Source organism: Oryzias latipes, chromosome 3 (genome assembly GCF_053564925.1).
Source record: "Oryzias latipes strain Hd-rR chromosome 3, Olatipes_Hd-rR_3.1".
Classification (NCBI taxonomy): domain Eukaryota; kingdom Metazoa; phylum Chordata; class Actinopteri; order Beloniformes; family Adrianichthyidae; genus Oryzias; species Oryzias latipes.
Window position 1 is genome coordinate 2,657,229 of NC_136239.1, and position 16,049 is coordinate 2,673,277.

General features: G+C 46.4%; 1 protein-coding gene across 4 annotated transcripts in view; it reads right to left on the reverse strand.

Annotated features, from left to right (window-relative positions):
• LOC101158088 (SH3 and multiple ankyrin repeat domains protein 2) overlaps nucleotides 1-16,049 on the reverse strand; it is a 314,876-nt gene that overhangs the window by 163,550 nt on the left and 135,277 nt on the right. For all 4 annotated transcript variants that reach the window (XM_023950566.2, XM_023950561.2, XM_078944892.1 and 1 more), the window contains exon 10: nucleotides 6,488-6,565. In XM_023950566.2, the coding sequence (XP_023806334.1) occupies nucleotides 6,488-6,565 (78 nt within the window). The remainder of the gene's footprint in view (nucleotides 1-6,487; nucleotides 6,566-16,049) is intronic.

A 16,049-nucleotide genomic window follows, 5' to 3' on the forward strand; every position in this document is an offset into this window, starting at 1 on the left:
TATTTTATCCATTCAACTATTCAAATGTTCAGCTCTTTCAGCTTTTTCCAGCTCTGACTTTTGCTCCTTCAAATCCTTGAACTTTTCCAGATATTCCAGGATTTCCAGGATTTTATCCTCCGTTGAAATAGATGGGGAATCCTTGGTGCAGAAGCTCGCTGGTTTGATACCCGACTCTGGCATTTTTCACAAGTGTGTCTTTTTTGTTTTTTGTGCTGTTTTCACATTATTTATGGCCAACTTTGATAATTTCTTTCTTCATGTTTTTTATGCCAATTATTACCCTTTAAGTTTCATTTTCATTCAGCGATAAAGCATTCAACCCTGCATTTTCTTCTGGAAATGCAGCCCCCTTTAGCTACACACGTTATTTTTTGCACAAGCAGTTCATCTTTTGAGAACCATAAATGACAGAATGCATTCAAGAGAAAATCGGAATTAGCACAATTTGAAATCAGCAGTTGACACTTTCCAAAATGCATCAAAAAGTCAAACTAGAAAGGATGGATCTTTAGAAGTCTGTCTAAAGAACACGTTAATGTTGCTGGAGAAAAGGATTTTACTGAAAGATCAGATGCATAACGTTTAGATGGAAAGGCCTTCTCTGAAGATTGTTCTACTTTTCTCCGAGCCCCCTTCAGGTCCGAAGGCTCAAACCTGATAATCTAACGCACCTTTCTGCTTCTGCTCTTCCTCTGTTCTTCATTTGCTTCAGTGTCCTGCATTTCCAAAAGTTTGCTGGTCAGAAATCAGGCATAAACTTGTTGGACTCAGCTCTTGGATTCGTGTGTAGGTGGAGAGTGCAACAATGATAAAGATAGTAAGAGCAGGAGAGCCATTTTTCCCCACTCCATAACAAGTGAGAGTCCAACATGTCTGGTATCTGCTGGTTGCTCTGCCTTTGAGTCCAGAGTAAGGAGAGGAACGGCACCTTCTTTTGTACGTTTATACAAATAGCATCAAAGTATTACATTGAAAATTTCAATTCCGTTTTATTTCTATGGCCCAAAAACACAACAACTGTCGTTTCAACTGGTAATTGGAAAGTAAACCTAAAATCATAAGGATCATGACTCTAAACTGGACTAACTAAACAGACTAAACTAAACCATTAAAAAAGTCTAAAACAATCATACCTCTGTGAATCGTACCAACATGAGTAGAGCTGTTGTTTGTCTGCTGGGTCTAAAAGCAGATCAAATGTGATTATGCAGTCAGTCTCAAATGACTTGTTTAGTGCACAGAAAGTGGAACAAAGCCGTTTTACTGAGCAGCATTAAAGGGCTTCTTGCATGGACTTGCAAACATCTGCTGTCACGCTCCTGCTTTCCTGAGCACAGAGAGCGTTTCTTTGGCTCAGCCGTCTCATTCTGTAACACAAGGAGCGAGCCTGAAACCGCCAGCACCCACCAATGCTGCGCTCAGGCGAAAACCTGATGAAACTTGATGATTCAATGACCTGCTTAGATAATCAGGGCTCTGAATATGCAGCAGGATGGGGAGGGTTTTTCCTCTCAGTACACACCAGCAGGATGAGATGATGTGACTGAAACTGAGCACGCTGGTGTTCATGGAAGTGGACCGAGCAGTCAAACCGGATCAAATGACATCAGCGGTGAGTTTCCAAGTTCCGCACAAACGTCTTATAAAGCTGCCAAAAAGAGGATTCCTAAACTTTGCCAAAGCACAAGTGAGAGAACTAAAGCTGCAGGTTAAGAGCCGTGTGGCTCCACTGAGGCTGTGTTCACACCAAACGCCATTCCTGCAGCAAATACCGTCGGCCGCCTCTCTTGCGCCGCCGGAGAATTCTCGTCTGTCCAAAAAATGTGTTTCTGAGCTTGATGCTTGAAGCTTTTAGCCTGATGGCTACATGGAGCATTGTCTGTGTTTCTGTCACTGGAGGACACGGATGATGCTGAGAGTTCTACAGAAACATCGGTAATCACGTCTCCATTCAGGGTTCAGGAGATCTTTCAGAGATTCTCCCGGTACCGGCAGCTTCGATTGCCGTGTCCGTGTGACAGCCGCCTCCGCCGTCCTACTGTGACCCACGCTTGCTGTCCCGCCTTTACCCTAGAGGGCAAAATAATAATATTTTACAAACTGGGACCTTTTCAAGTTAAGGAGGCCCTCCTGGCTGCCTTCCCATCCCTGGTGGCGTAACAACCGAGCGAGCTCGGCCGGCCCCCCGACTGCTGGCCGTGGGTGCGACAGGCTGGCAACGTGTCCAGGGTGCATCCCGCCTTTGCCCAACAGGGATGGGCTCCAGCAGGTTAACCAAATAGATGGAGGTTTAGGTGAAAAACGCTCACATTGGATGTGTATTCTACCCGCTGATCAGTTCACTGAAAGTGTCTCATGCTCAAAGCTGGGTCCCTGATTGGTTGCTGCCATGCGGCGACCTCCCCAAAAGTTAGATTTATTTTAAAAGTCTGGCATGCCGTGGCCGCCGCCCACTTCCCTGCCAGGCCTTCACGCCAAATCGCGCTGCAGGAGCTCAGATCGCATCTGTTCTATTGACTTAACATTGAAACTGGCGGCCTCTGACGGGCTAATCGTATTCAGTGCGGACGCAGCTGAACGCCAATGTAATCTCTGTTAAGCCTGTGCTCACTCCCCTCAAGAGGCTGGAACTAATGAAACACTCTGAGTGGATGCTGAGGACATTCACGGAGCCCCTGGGACTGCCTTTCATAAAGTCCAGCCTACAAAAGGCTCTTTTGCAACTCAGGCGTAGGCTATGAGTCAAACATGCCGGCTCGGCAGCTCTCACTTCTGGGGTTTTTCCACTGGGACGGTTGAGCTGCTGAAGCAGACCTCCTTCAGCATTTGCAAAAACAAACACAGCTGTAAGAGTGTGCATGTTGCACCAGCTAGCATCGCCACGCACAAACACTTCAGTGTTAACCGTAAAATGAAGCCCCGCTTCCAGAAGGAAGACGTCCTGCTCTGCAGCTCCACAAGATGCTCCTCCATGTGATGTTTTTAGAAAACCTCCAGCTTGAGACCTGCCGTCCAGATCCCAGGACATCACACTGTGGGTTCTATTACCACTGGATTCATTCTGATCACCTCAGCTGCCTAATGAAAAACGGCATATCAAACAGGAGCTTGGGTCTAAAGAAGAGAACATCAACTTTAGGACCTTTAGGAAACTCAAATGTAAATGGATTTGACATTCATCCTAGTTTACTTGTTTGTTTGGACACAGATTTCATTTCCACTTGATGATCTGGAAGAAATCCAAGAATCTGGAAAACTGTTTCACTGCTGGAAGTTTGGATGAAGAGGATCTGGATCCACTTTAGGTCAGAGGATCCGATCGTTCAAAATGAACCACTATCAACCATGAGTCGAATCGTCAAACAGAAATTATGAAATCATTGTTGTAATAAATTGTCACACCTCTCAAAGAGCCATTTGGATCAGTTTCCCACTGAGATGAAAGCACAGGGAGCCGCAACACTAGATGATATATCAGGATAGTTCATTTGGTGATTCAAAATGCTGTCAGGATGTTTATTTCCTTATTTTTATTCTTTATGAGCGTGATGTTTCCTTTGATCTTTTGTCCATTTTCCACAACCTTGAATCGATTTTTCCGTCTGTCAAACACCAGAGTTAAGATGATGGAAACACTTAGATTCACTTTGATGCAAACTCCTTTACACTTATTTATTTTTTTCTTTAATATTAATTTTATGGATGAAGCAGCTGCTCGTGTCTGGAATCAGGAGCTGTGAGTCTAAGCCCCGCCCCCGCTTGCTGCCTGTTCGTTGTTTTCCCCTGCATGCAACATCCCCCCCATCGTGTTCTACGCAGACAGCGCCCTAACGCAAATTTTATTCATTTTACGCAGAAATGGGTGGTTTTAGTCTAGGGAGGGAAAAGAGGCTTTTTTTGGGGGTGCTCATGTCCCCGCTACTAGATCGCCACTGACTGTCTTTCCAGAGAAACTTTCCATCCCATAACAGACTGGTCGGCGTTCACAGCTGCAGACACGCCCCCTCTGCGTTCACGCAGCTCTCGCTCTACCTGACGGTGTTAAAGGCTCCACGACAATCTGAGAACATGACGGTTATTTTACTAAACCAAAGAGAGCCGCAGCTCAGGGAGGAAAGAACCGCATGCGGCTCCGGAGCCGCCGGTTGCCGACCCCTGGCCTATATCATGTAAAATCAACTCTTTTGAGCCTTCAAGTGTATTATAATGCTCATTTCTCACTAAAAACACCCCCAAAGTGGATTTTACTCCATTAATGCATCTCTAAGAGTGCCTCCAAACCCTGCGCTCTGAGCACCAGCCCTATCCAATCCAGGAGAATCATTGGGTCTCCAAATTCAAACGTACGAACGCAGAGGAACCGCCCCTTCCTGGAAGAGTCTGTGATGCCAGCCCCCCCCCAAAAGTGATTGACTAAACGCTTTTATTTTAGCATCGACTCTATTGTGGTTCTGCTTCCACATGCACTCCTATAAAAACTGACAGTAGCATGACAATAAAAGCCAAAGTACAAGAGAAACCTCTCAGTCACAGACTGTAGCGTGCCGCCCAGCATGATGTCATGAAATGGGCGGCACCTATGAGGAGCGGAAGGCGGAGCCTCAGAGATTGAGTCGTCTTATAAAATGACTCTTGTTTCATTAATAATTTGTTTATTAGTGTGCCAAAGGTAATATACGATCAGTGAAAGGCTTCAGAATAGCATGATACAGGCCGTTTAACAAAGAACAGTGGATCCAAAGCACACGGCTATCAACTGAGCACAAAGCAGATGGAGGACAAACCGTTTCTGTGGGAACTAAAACTAAGCTTCATTTGTCAGACATGAGTCTGTTCAGAAGCCAAAGGCCTCCTTCAAATTGTTCCCAGTTCAGGCTTCATTCTTCAGGCATGTAACCAATATGACCCATAGAAAAAATGTTTCATCTTTATATTGGCACTAAAGAGAAAAACAGATAATAGAAGCATTTCTATTGTTTATAAAGCCTAACACTTAGCTACACCAGCCTCTGATCACACTAAGTTTCTATGATGTAACTACTTTAGTTACAGTTACAGAATGTAAAAATATGATGTCAATTTAATGGAGAAAACATAATACTCAAAAGAACCAGCGGGCTAGCATCCGCGAGTCCTGGTGATGAGCTTCATGCTCCTTTACTGGATTTCTTTGGCTTTTAGTAACCAGATAAAAAGAATGTTTTCTGGATGAAAAACGTCTTTCATACTCGTGATCAGTGTTTGACGATGAAACATGAGCAACGTCCGTCTCGTCACATGAACAAATTCTGCTGACCATCAGCTGTCACCTTAGCTCAGGTGTTTGCAGCTCTGCAGCAGTCGGGTTTTTAGCCAAGCGTCAAAGGTAATCCTTAAGAAGCAGCTTTTCATGCCCGTCAGTCCACAAAAGGTTCAAGGAGTGTGCAATGTAATCTGGTGTTCCTTATTCTATGGAGCAAGATGTTGAGAAGAAAACTTTCAAAAAGACCAACAATCACCTCACAAGTCTGCAAGTTTAGCTTCCGAGCTGCCGGAAAATTGACACTAAAACAAAAAGTTCATCTTAATCTTTACAGGTTTTTCTTTTCTAGGTTACTTTTATATTTTGCAACAACACAAATAGAGGAAGAAACAGCTCAAGTGTGTGACGGATGGAGCACTGGCACTTTTTCACACCAAAAACTCCTGATTGTAAGTGTAAAGCACGGTGGTGGAAGGTTGATGATTGAGACTTCCGTTGGCACAGACCCAAAATGTCCTGCGTTTTCTTGTCAGTTGACAGTGAAAGTTTTACTAAAGTCATTTGTAAGCAAACATGAGACCATTTGCTTTTGTTCCTGCTTAGTCAAAAAAGAAGGGATGCCTTCTCCATAGGGGGGGGCGTATTCACTTCTGAAAAAGTGTTAAAGGACAAGATCTCCTTTACCTTGATATGTGAGATTTAACAACTGAAAACTGACGCTCTTCCTCACGTTGCTACAACCTCCCTCCTCCACCGTCACGCTCTTCTGGATAAAGATTCAGAAAAGAAAACGTCTTTTCAGGTAAAGACATTTTCTTTTGGTGTCTGAGACGGTTTCATGGTCCAAAACCCAACCTCGTCAAAATGATGTTCTCCTTTTCACTCTGGACTGGTTATGTTCTAATTTTGGAAATCTGGAAACAGTCCTATAACAATTGGCCCTTTATTGGCCAACATTTACATCTGCGGTGGAAGATGACCTTCTTCATTTTGCACTGTTGCCATAGCAACAAATGAGCTAAAGAAAATTTGGTGTTTACTATACACATACATATATATATATATATATATATACATATATATATATATATATATATATATATATATATATATATATTTATATATATATATATATACATATATATATATATAATATAGATGTTATCCGGCGCCAACAGCTGACATAAATCCTCTTGAATAAACCAACATGCAAATCAGAACGTGGGTACTTTGGAGGACTACCTGGAAAGGACTCTGGCTGTTGTAGTTCTTCACCTCCTTGTCAGCTCCCCGAGCGAGAAGCACTCTGGCACAGGTATCCTGAGGAAGACACAGAGAAATTGTTTCAAAGAAGTTCACAACATGTTTAGGATTACAATGGGTCAGCGTTCCGACACGTTGCTTTACCAGAAATGTTTAAGAGGCGGGAAACAGAAAACACTTAGATTATTAAATGACTGAAGATGTAAGCAAGGACTTAGAGACGAGAAGAAGAAATCCACATCTACCTATGTCAGGACTGGAGGCTTGCTTGCTGCTAAAATGTGTTTCTGTTGCTCAACTCAGAGAGGAAGAAGGAGTGAGGGCGAGAGAGATAGATAGAGAAAAAGAGAGAGAGAGCTGAGGGGTTTGAATCTACTGCACAAATCGCCCACAACGTGCTCAACCACGCATGCCCTGTGCACACACGCAGGAATATAAATACTTTTTCAGACACACAATGAGCTGCTGAGAATCTCTCACACACAATCGGAGACACAATCCTCATCCAAACAAGAAATTCGATCTTTGCAATAAGACATTAGGCCTGATTTCAGAAATGCATGGGTGGGATATTTTTACTCCTGGATGTCCCTCTCTGCAGGAGAGGCGATCCCATCACATACCGTTTTGTTCAGCTATTTAAAATGTGGCAAAGACTTGAAGCAGGGGTGGGTTCATACCCAGGGGGCCTGGCCCTTAGGGGGCCCATAGGCATTGGTGTAAAAAGAGAAATCTGTTTTATAGCATCTGTCACTCAGGTGTGTCTGCAGGTGAGGAAAGCAGGGAGAGCAAGTGGTGTAAGTGGCTCTGATTGGCTGCACAATATTAGCTGGACGTGATGACCTGTGAGGTGACCTATGAAAGTTACAGTGAAGTACAGAATCAAATGTGTTAAAATAGAAAATGAAGCAGGACTCTCTGGGCTGGAAAGAAGAAGAATGTTCATGTGAGAGGGATTCAGGGGCTCCACCCACACGAAGCTGCGGCGTCAAGCTATGGACACATTTTTTACATAGGCGGCGAGCGGAGAATTTAGCGTGCAGCGAATGTGATTCGCGCAGCACACTCTAGTCATTAGTAAGGTGTGAGCACTGGCTCCTTACTGACCGGGCGCAAACACTGCACGCACGGGGTGTGCACGTGATACACAAGTGCCCGTAGGACCTCCGCACAAACTACATTCTGATTATCTGATTTCCTCATTTCTACCAGTCAGGCTGCAGTGAGGAGCGCACACTGACTACGCGAACAGCACTAACGGCTTCCTTGCACAGTCTGCAGGATTTGGGGGGGGTTAAAAAAATTTAAAATCCGTACGAAACGCCTGCATCTCACCTACTTCACCCAAACAGCCTTACTTATCCGTACGACCTGTCACCGGTGGCGTGGCCGTGGAAAAAATGTGCATGAACCTTTTCTCTCTACAGGCTCGTTGAGCGGTCTAAGACCTTGATAGTTTTATGTGACTCACCTGCGTGCTCCGTACAGGTATGACCGGTAAGGACAGCTGTGCTTAAGGCATAAAACACTAAAGCAAAACTTTCAGTTGATTGATTCATGTTGAATAGTAAAACACTATAATTGAGAAGTGAAATAAAGCTCAGAATTCAGACAAAAAAAGCTGACCCATGGTAAACATTGATACAAATGCGACACCAGCTGAAATGCTAAATACATCTACATTTTCTGAACAAGCTAGAAAGAAAGTAATAACTTACTCTGATACTGAAATCATTCAAGTTTTTGCAAGAGACCCGATGGTCGACTAAGACGCCACAAATGTTGCAAAATAGGAAGAAATCATTATTATTCCACCATCATGCCTGGGATTTGCATGAAATGTTTGTGATGTTATAGCATGTTTGTTACTTTATGTTTTGCTCTTTAACCAGCTTCTGTTAATGATGAACTCCAAATTTCGTGATAAAAGCAAACACTGCCTTCCAGTCTATTCTCCTGTCCTCATCTGTGGCTGTGAGATCTGGGCCATGACTGAAAAGGAAAAGATCCTGGATACAAGCGCCTGGCACCAGTTTCCTCTGCAGGGTGGCTGGACGCCCCCTTACAGATGTGATGAGGAGCTTGGTCGGTCACACGATAGGGGCTCGGTCACCTGGGAGGAGGACGGTCACCTGGTAGGACCTCGGTCACCCGGGAGGAGCTCGGTCAACTGGGAGGAGTTTGGTCAACTGGGAGAACCTCTGTCACCCGGGAGGAGCTCGATCACCCGATAGGGGCTCGGTCACCTGGGAGGAGGTCGGTCACCCGATAGGGGCTCGGTCACCTGGGAGGAGGTCGGTCACCTGGGAGGACCTCGGTCACCTGGGAGGGGCTCGATCTCCCGGGAGGAGCTCGGAGCAGAGGCACTGCTCCTCTGCATTGAGGCGGTTTGATCAACTCTTTGGATGCTTCCCTGGGGAAATCCCAGGATTCGTTGGAGGGATTCCGTCATTCGGCTGGCCTGGGAGTGCCTTGGGGTTTCCGAAATAAAACTGAAGGAGATTTCTGTAGAGATGGATGTCTGAATATTGTTCTTTAGGCTGCTTCTCATGGATGGACAGACGGACCTTTTTGTTCCCAAATATGAAGCAGAAAGCAACTGTCTCAAAGGCCCATCTAGGGAGGAAAAGCAGTTGCTAAAAGCTTTGTGATGAGCTTGTGACAGTTGTTTTACTGTTTGTCTTTGTTTATTCCCATAAATGTTTCCATCAATAAATCAAATTAATAAATGTAATAAATAACAAACTGGAAGCTGGTGGCTAAGGGAGAGTTTTTCTTTTGACTTGCATTAAAAATAATCCAGCTTAACATTTAAAAAAGTAATGTATGTTCTGCCTTCTGAAGCTTGTATGACCTGTGTCATTAAATTTGACGGTGGTCCTGATATTCAAATCACATCACCAAATCACTCGATGCAAAAACATTTTGAAGATCACGACAATTAAAAAGCAAAACAAATATTTTTTTTAAAACGCATTGAATTTTAGAAAACACCACAAACTTGCAGAAACCCAAATGTAAAAAAAATAACAAAAATTTCGGAGAACAAAAGCAGCTTCCAAAAAAAAAAAAGTAATAAAAACGAAACACGATAGGAAACCAGAAACAGGGGACATCCATCCATCCTGGTCGACCTCCCATCTCAATAACCATGTTACGGCTCGTAACTGAGGAACCCAAATGCAGGAAAGACTCGAAAGCCAAACGTTGAGTAGTCAAAGATTTACTTGAAAACTCGAGGAAACAAACATCAGTGACACTGAACAAACAGGACACTGCGACACAGAAACCACAGGGACAGGAACCTAAATACACAAACACAAATTACAAACAGACAACAGCTGAGATCCAGGTGATTGCCCAGGAGGAGGAGGAGGGAGCAGCTGCCAGCTGTAATCATGACATAACCCCCCTCACAAAGTCCGGCTCCCAGACGGACCCTGACGAGGCTGATCAGGGTGGTCCCTGTGGAAACAGGCGATCAATTTCGGGTCGAGGACATGGCGCCCCGGCACCCACTGACGCTCAGCAGGGCCGTAGCCCTCCCAGTCCACCAAATACTGGACACCCCGGCCAACCCTTCTTGAGGCGAGGAGTTTCCGAATAGTGTACACGGGCCCACCATCCACGATACGAGGTGCAGGAGGGGGTGCAGGAGGAGGCTGGAGAGGTGAGTCTTTTGCAGGCTTGAGTTTACTGACGTGGAATACCGGGTGAACTCTGAGAGTGCGAGGAAGATCAAGCCTGACCGCCACAGGATTGATGATTCCCACAACAGGGTATGGACCGATGTAGCGGGGCATCAGCTTCCTAGCACCTCCTTTCAGAGGAATGTCTGTAGAAGAGAGCCAAACTCTGTCTCCCACCTTGTACTCAGGAGCGGCCGTCCTCCGGCGGTTAGCAACTGCGGTGAACCTCTCCTGGTTCCTCAGCAACCGGTGACGAAAGCCCTTCCAGAAACGATGGCAGCGCCTAACAAATGCTGCAGGACCTGAAACTGCGGCCGTCTGCTCCTGGTGAGGGAAGAGAGGCGGTTGGTAGCCATAAGCTGCTTGAAAGGGAGAAAAACCGGTGGAGCCAACGAGGGAGTTGTGAGAATACTCCGCCCAGGAGAGATGAGACGACCAGGTGTTGGGGTTTTTTGAGCACAGCGCTCGCAGAGTGGTCTCCAGATCCTGGTTGAATCTCTCCACCTGGCCGTTGGTCTGGGGATGAAAACCAGAGCTTAAACTGACCTTAACTCCCAACAGCTTACAGAATTCCCTCCAGAACGAAGCTATGAACTGGGGTCCACGGTCAGAAACAATGTTCTGTGGGAGACCGTGCAGCCGAAACACATGTTTCGAAACCAAAACTGCCATCTCCTTGGCTGATGGTAACCCCTGCAGCGGGACTGCATGAGCCAGTTTGGAGAATCTGTCCACCACAGTCATTATGACCGTTTTCCCCTTGGAATTGGGCAAGCCGGTTATGAAGTCCATCGCAATATGGGACCATGGCCTGGAAGGTACAGGCAGAGGTTGAAGAAGCCCAGCAGGGGGAGTCCTGGGAGTCTTTACACTGGCACATACAGGGCAAGAGGAAACAAACGCCCTTATGTCCGAAGACATAGTGGGCCACCAAAATCTTTGGGCCACCAGGAAGGCAGTTCTCGTAACTCCTGGGTGGCAGGCTAGACGGGAAGAATGTCCCCACTTTAAAACGGACTGACGGAGACACGAGGGAACAAATAGACATTCCGCAGGACAGCCTGGAGGAATACTTGAAGGATCAGGAACAGAAGCCTTGACCCGGCGCTCAAGGGACCAGCGTGTTGCACCCAGAACTAGATGGGGCGGAACAATGGGGCTGGATGTAGTCAAGTCCCCACCCTCCTCTCTCTGATGTAGACGAGACAGAGCGTCCGGCTTTGTGTTCTTGCTGCCAGGGCGATAAGAGAGGGTGAAGGCGAAACGATCAAAAAACAGAGCCCACCGTGCCTGGCGAGGGCTTAAGCGTTTGGCAGTCCTGATGTACTCTAAATTCTTGTGGTCCGTCCACACAAGAAATGGTCTTTCAGCCCCCTCCAGCCAGTGACGCCACTCCTCAAGGGCTAGTTTGACAGCAAGCAGTTCTCTGTTCCCAATGTCGTAATTTCTTTCTGCAGGAGTGAGCTTGCAGGAGAAATACGCGCAGGGATGGACTTTGTTATCAGACGCTCTCTGAGACAAAACAGCCCCTACTCCCGTCTCAGACGCATCCACCTCCACAATAAATTGTTTGGAGGTGTCAGGCTGAGTAAGAACAGGAGCTGTAGAGAACCGTCTTTTTAGCTCAGTAAACGCTCTATCTGCACCCCCTTCCCAGATAAAAGGTACCTTAGCCGATGTTAGTCCATGCAGTGGTGCAGCCACGTCACTAAAGCCTCTGATGAACCGCCTGTAGAAGTTGGCAAACCCTAGAAAACGCTGGACCTGTTTGCGCCCGGTAGGAACAGGCCACTCCAAAACAGCCTTCACCTTGTCGTCATCCATAAGCACTGAACCAGGTGAAACCACATGACCAAGGAACTTTGTGTGTGTGGTGTGGAATTCACACTTCTCTGCCTTGCAGTATAGCTGGTTTTCAAGGAGGCGCTGGAGTACGGCTCTGACGTGCTGCACATGGGTCTCGAGATCTGGAGAAAAGATCAAAATGTCGTCCAAATAAACAAACACGACCTTGTTCAACATGTCCTTGAGCACGTCATTGATCAAACACTGAAAAACGGCAGGTGCATTTGTAAGTCCAAAAGGCATGACCAAATACTCGAAGTGACCATTAGGAGTGTTAAAGGCGGTCTTCCACTCGTCCCCCTCTCGAACACGGACTAGATGGTACGCGCTCCGAAGGTCCAATTTAGTGAAGATCTGGGCTCCTCTTAGCTGGTCAAAGGCAGTCTGTAAGAGAGGCAAGGGGTACGTGTTCCGAGCAGTGATGTTGTTTAACCCCCTGTAATCAATGCAGGGTCGTAAACCCCCATCTCGTTTGCCCACGAAGAAAAATCCTGCCCCTGCAGGAGAGGAAGAGGGGCGAATGATGCCGGCCTGAAGGCCCTCCTGGATGTACTCCTCCATAGCCTCCTGCTCAGGACATGAGAGAGGATATATGTGTCCCTTAGGTGGTTGTGTCCCTGGAAGAAGATTAATGGCACAGTCATATGGGCGATGTGGGGGAAGGGACTTAGCCCGAAGTTTGCTGAAGACAGCACCTAGGTCATGATAAGCTGAAGGAACAGCTCTGAGATCCAGAGGTTCGGGAGGAGGACTTTTAACTGAGGAGCGAACAGCGGCAGCAGTTAAACAATTCAAGAGACAAAATGAACTCCAGGACAATACACGCCCTGAAGTCCAGTCAATATGTGGAGTGTGTCTGCACAACCAGGGGAAACCTAAGATCACCTGTGGTTTCAAAGAGTCAACAACATAGAAACGACGCAGTTCAGTGTGGTTACCGGACACGGTTACTTGAATATTAACTGTACGTGCAGACACATTATGGATGACAGACCCGTTAATAGCACGAATAAGCAACGCAGGAGACAAATGTTCAACAGGAACCTTAAGTTCGGTTACCAACTCGTGAGATATAAAGTCCCCATCAGAACCAGAGTCGATAAGAGTCTCCAGCTCCTTCTGGGCTCCTGCATAGTTCATCAACACCTTGGTTGAGGGTCTTGAGGGTGAAGAAAAAGAGGAGGTACGGCTCACCAGTTCCCTCCTTGCTGGTGAACCCTGGCGTTTCCCGGGCAGTCGCGCACTAAGTGTCCAGACTGTCCACAGTACAAGCAAAGTCCAGCTCCCATACGGCGCCGTCGCTCAGCGGGAGTCAGACGTCCTGCTCCCAGCTGCATGGGCTCAGAGGGAGGAACGAAGTCCTGGCGCGGAGTGCTGGAACGGGACGGTGGATCACTCACAGGAAAGGACGGGCGGGGGCTGGAATTGCTGCGTTGCTCACCACCCCGTTCCCGCATCCTCCGATCGATACGCACAGCTAAATCAATCAACTCCTCCAGCTCCTCGGGGATCTCCCTCGCCGCCAGCTCATCCTTAAGGATGCCGGAGAGGCCCTGAAGAAACACGTCCACCAGCGCTTCGTCCGCCCAGCGGGTGCTGGCAGCCAGAGTCCGGAACTCCACGGCGTAGTCCGCAGCGCTGCGCGCCCCTTGCTGGAGACGAAGCAGTTCCGAAGCGGCAGCTCTGTGGGGTGTAGTAGGGTCGAACACCGTGAGGAGGTGGGTGGAAAACGCTCTGAAAGAGCGGCAAAGGTCAGCTCCGCGCTCCCACTCTGCCAATCCCCATCGTTTGGCCCGACCAGTCAAAAAGCTCAGGGCAAATGCCACCTTGCTCTGCTCGGAGGGAAACTCGTCAGGATTGAAGTCGAAGTGAAGGCGACAGGAGGTGATGAAGGCCCGGCAGTCTTCAGCTGTTCCATCGAATGGCTCTGGACGGCCCAATCGGGTTTGACGAGACAGGGACGGAGACGAAGGAACATGTTCCAGCCTGGAGAGGCGATCATGGAGTTGTTGCAGACCGGACATGAAACCCCGCATCTCCCGTGCCAGGGCAGACAGCTCTTCACCGGCGGCAGAGCCTCCATCAGCAGATGATCCAGGTAAATCCCCAAGATGCGAACTTCCTGCTGGGTTGGTCATGGTCGCAGTGTAATGTTACGGCTCGTAACTGAGGAACCCAAATGCAGGAAAGACTCGAAAGCCAAACGTTGAGTAGTCAAAGATTTACTTGAAAACTCGAGGAAACAAACATCAGTGACACTGAACAAACAGGACACTGCGACACAGAAACCACAGGGACAGGAACCTAAATACACAAACACAAATTACAAACAGACAACAGCTGAGATCCAGGTGATTGCCCAGGAGGAGGAGGAGGGAGCAGCTGCCAGCTGTAATCATGACAAACCAACTACAACATCCCCCTGTTCTCCAGCAACCTCAATGGCTGTCAGTAAATCAAAGGATTGAGTACAAAATCCTTCTACTGACCTTCACAGCTTCCATAACCTTGATCTTTCATATTTCTCATATCACCTCCTAATCTCTCATTCCCTCAGATCCTCCTCTATTCACCTCACTGTGCCTCCAGAGCTTTCAGTCCTTCTGCCCCTGAAGTCTGGAGTTCTCTTCCCCTAAGATCCAAAACTTTAACTCAGTTGCTGGTTTTAAATCTAAACTCAAATTCATCTGTTTAAAATAGCCTTTGTTATTCTCATGATGTTTGTTTTGTCTTTAACTGTATTTCATTATGTTGGTTTTATACTCTTCTAATTTCAACTGTGACCTTGAATGTTCTAAAAGGTGCTTCTAATAAAATACTTTATTTTATAATAGTTGGAACTATAATTATTATCATTATAATGTTTGGGTGTGTCTGAAAGATTACATTTTTGATCGATTTTTGGGAAAATAAAACCATATATATACTTAAAATTGTAAATTATATTTATAACATAACATTTTATAATATAGTATTTTATAATATATACAGTGGGAAAAAACAAGGCCCATTAGCAGGTAGATCCACGGTTAAGAGTCTCCACATCTGGCTCAGTTTTATTATTTTTGTGGCTTACTCTTATAAGCATTTGCTTTTGGCAGGATAACCAGGTATCCCCAGGAGCTAGAGCACAGTGACGCATCTCCGACGATGTTCGATTAGCGTTCAGCATGTCAATCAAGTGACGTACCTCACGCTGAGGATGACCATTCGCTGACCGCATTTGTTTTAAATCAATAGATATCTTTTTATTTTTTATTTTTGATGGCCCGCGATCTACCGTCACATTGATATAATTTTCACTAGAACATTCAGACGGCCGGTTTCAAATGCAGCAGGTTTATTAGCTCAGCTGAAAGTCCACAAAGATAAATCAGGGTCACACAGGCAGGAGTCAATAACAGGCATAAGATCATCAGAGGAGAGATGGGTGATCAAAATCCAGGCGAGGGTTAGAGCAGGCATACGGCAAACAGACAATCAGGTCCAGATATAACGCTCGGTAATGAAGGCAGAGTGGCACAAGCAATACTTCACACTAAGCTTGACTCAGTTCAGAGCTTAGGTAGACTGTGGTGTGCAGCTTCCAGGAAGTGTGGCTAGAACTCTGGAGATGGTTCCTGCTGGTGACCAGAGGGGGAGACAGAGCTCTGACTTCTGACAGTAATGAGCATCCTTGGTTTAGTGCAACTAAAGGAAACTAAAGATGAGACAGCATGAGTCTACTCCTGTGAGTCACGAGGTCCTGGAGCTTCGCAACAAAGTCTAAGAGACTCGAGCCACCAAGGACAATCCTGGGAAAATTCCTTCACAAAACTAAAGTTAAAATGTTCTTCTCTATATGATTCCCCTTGGGAGACTCATACGCTGATGATATTCAGCTTTATTGCTCCTTGATAAAAATAATTAGAAAAATTTTGAATTCCAGAATGCTAACACACGCAGGTCTGGTACGGTTTGTGCATCCAGGAGACTGGTTCGTCTCCATAGATTTGAAAGACGCATAT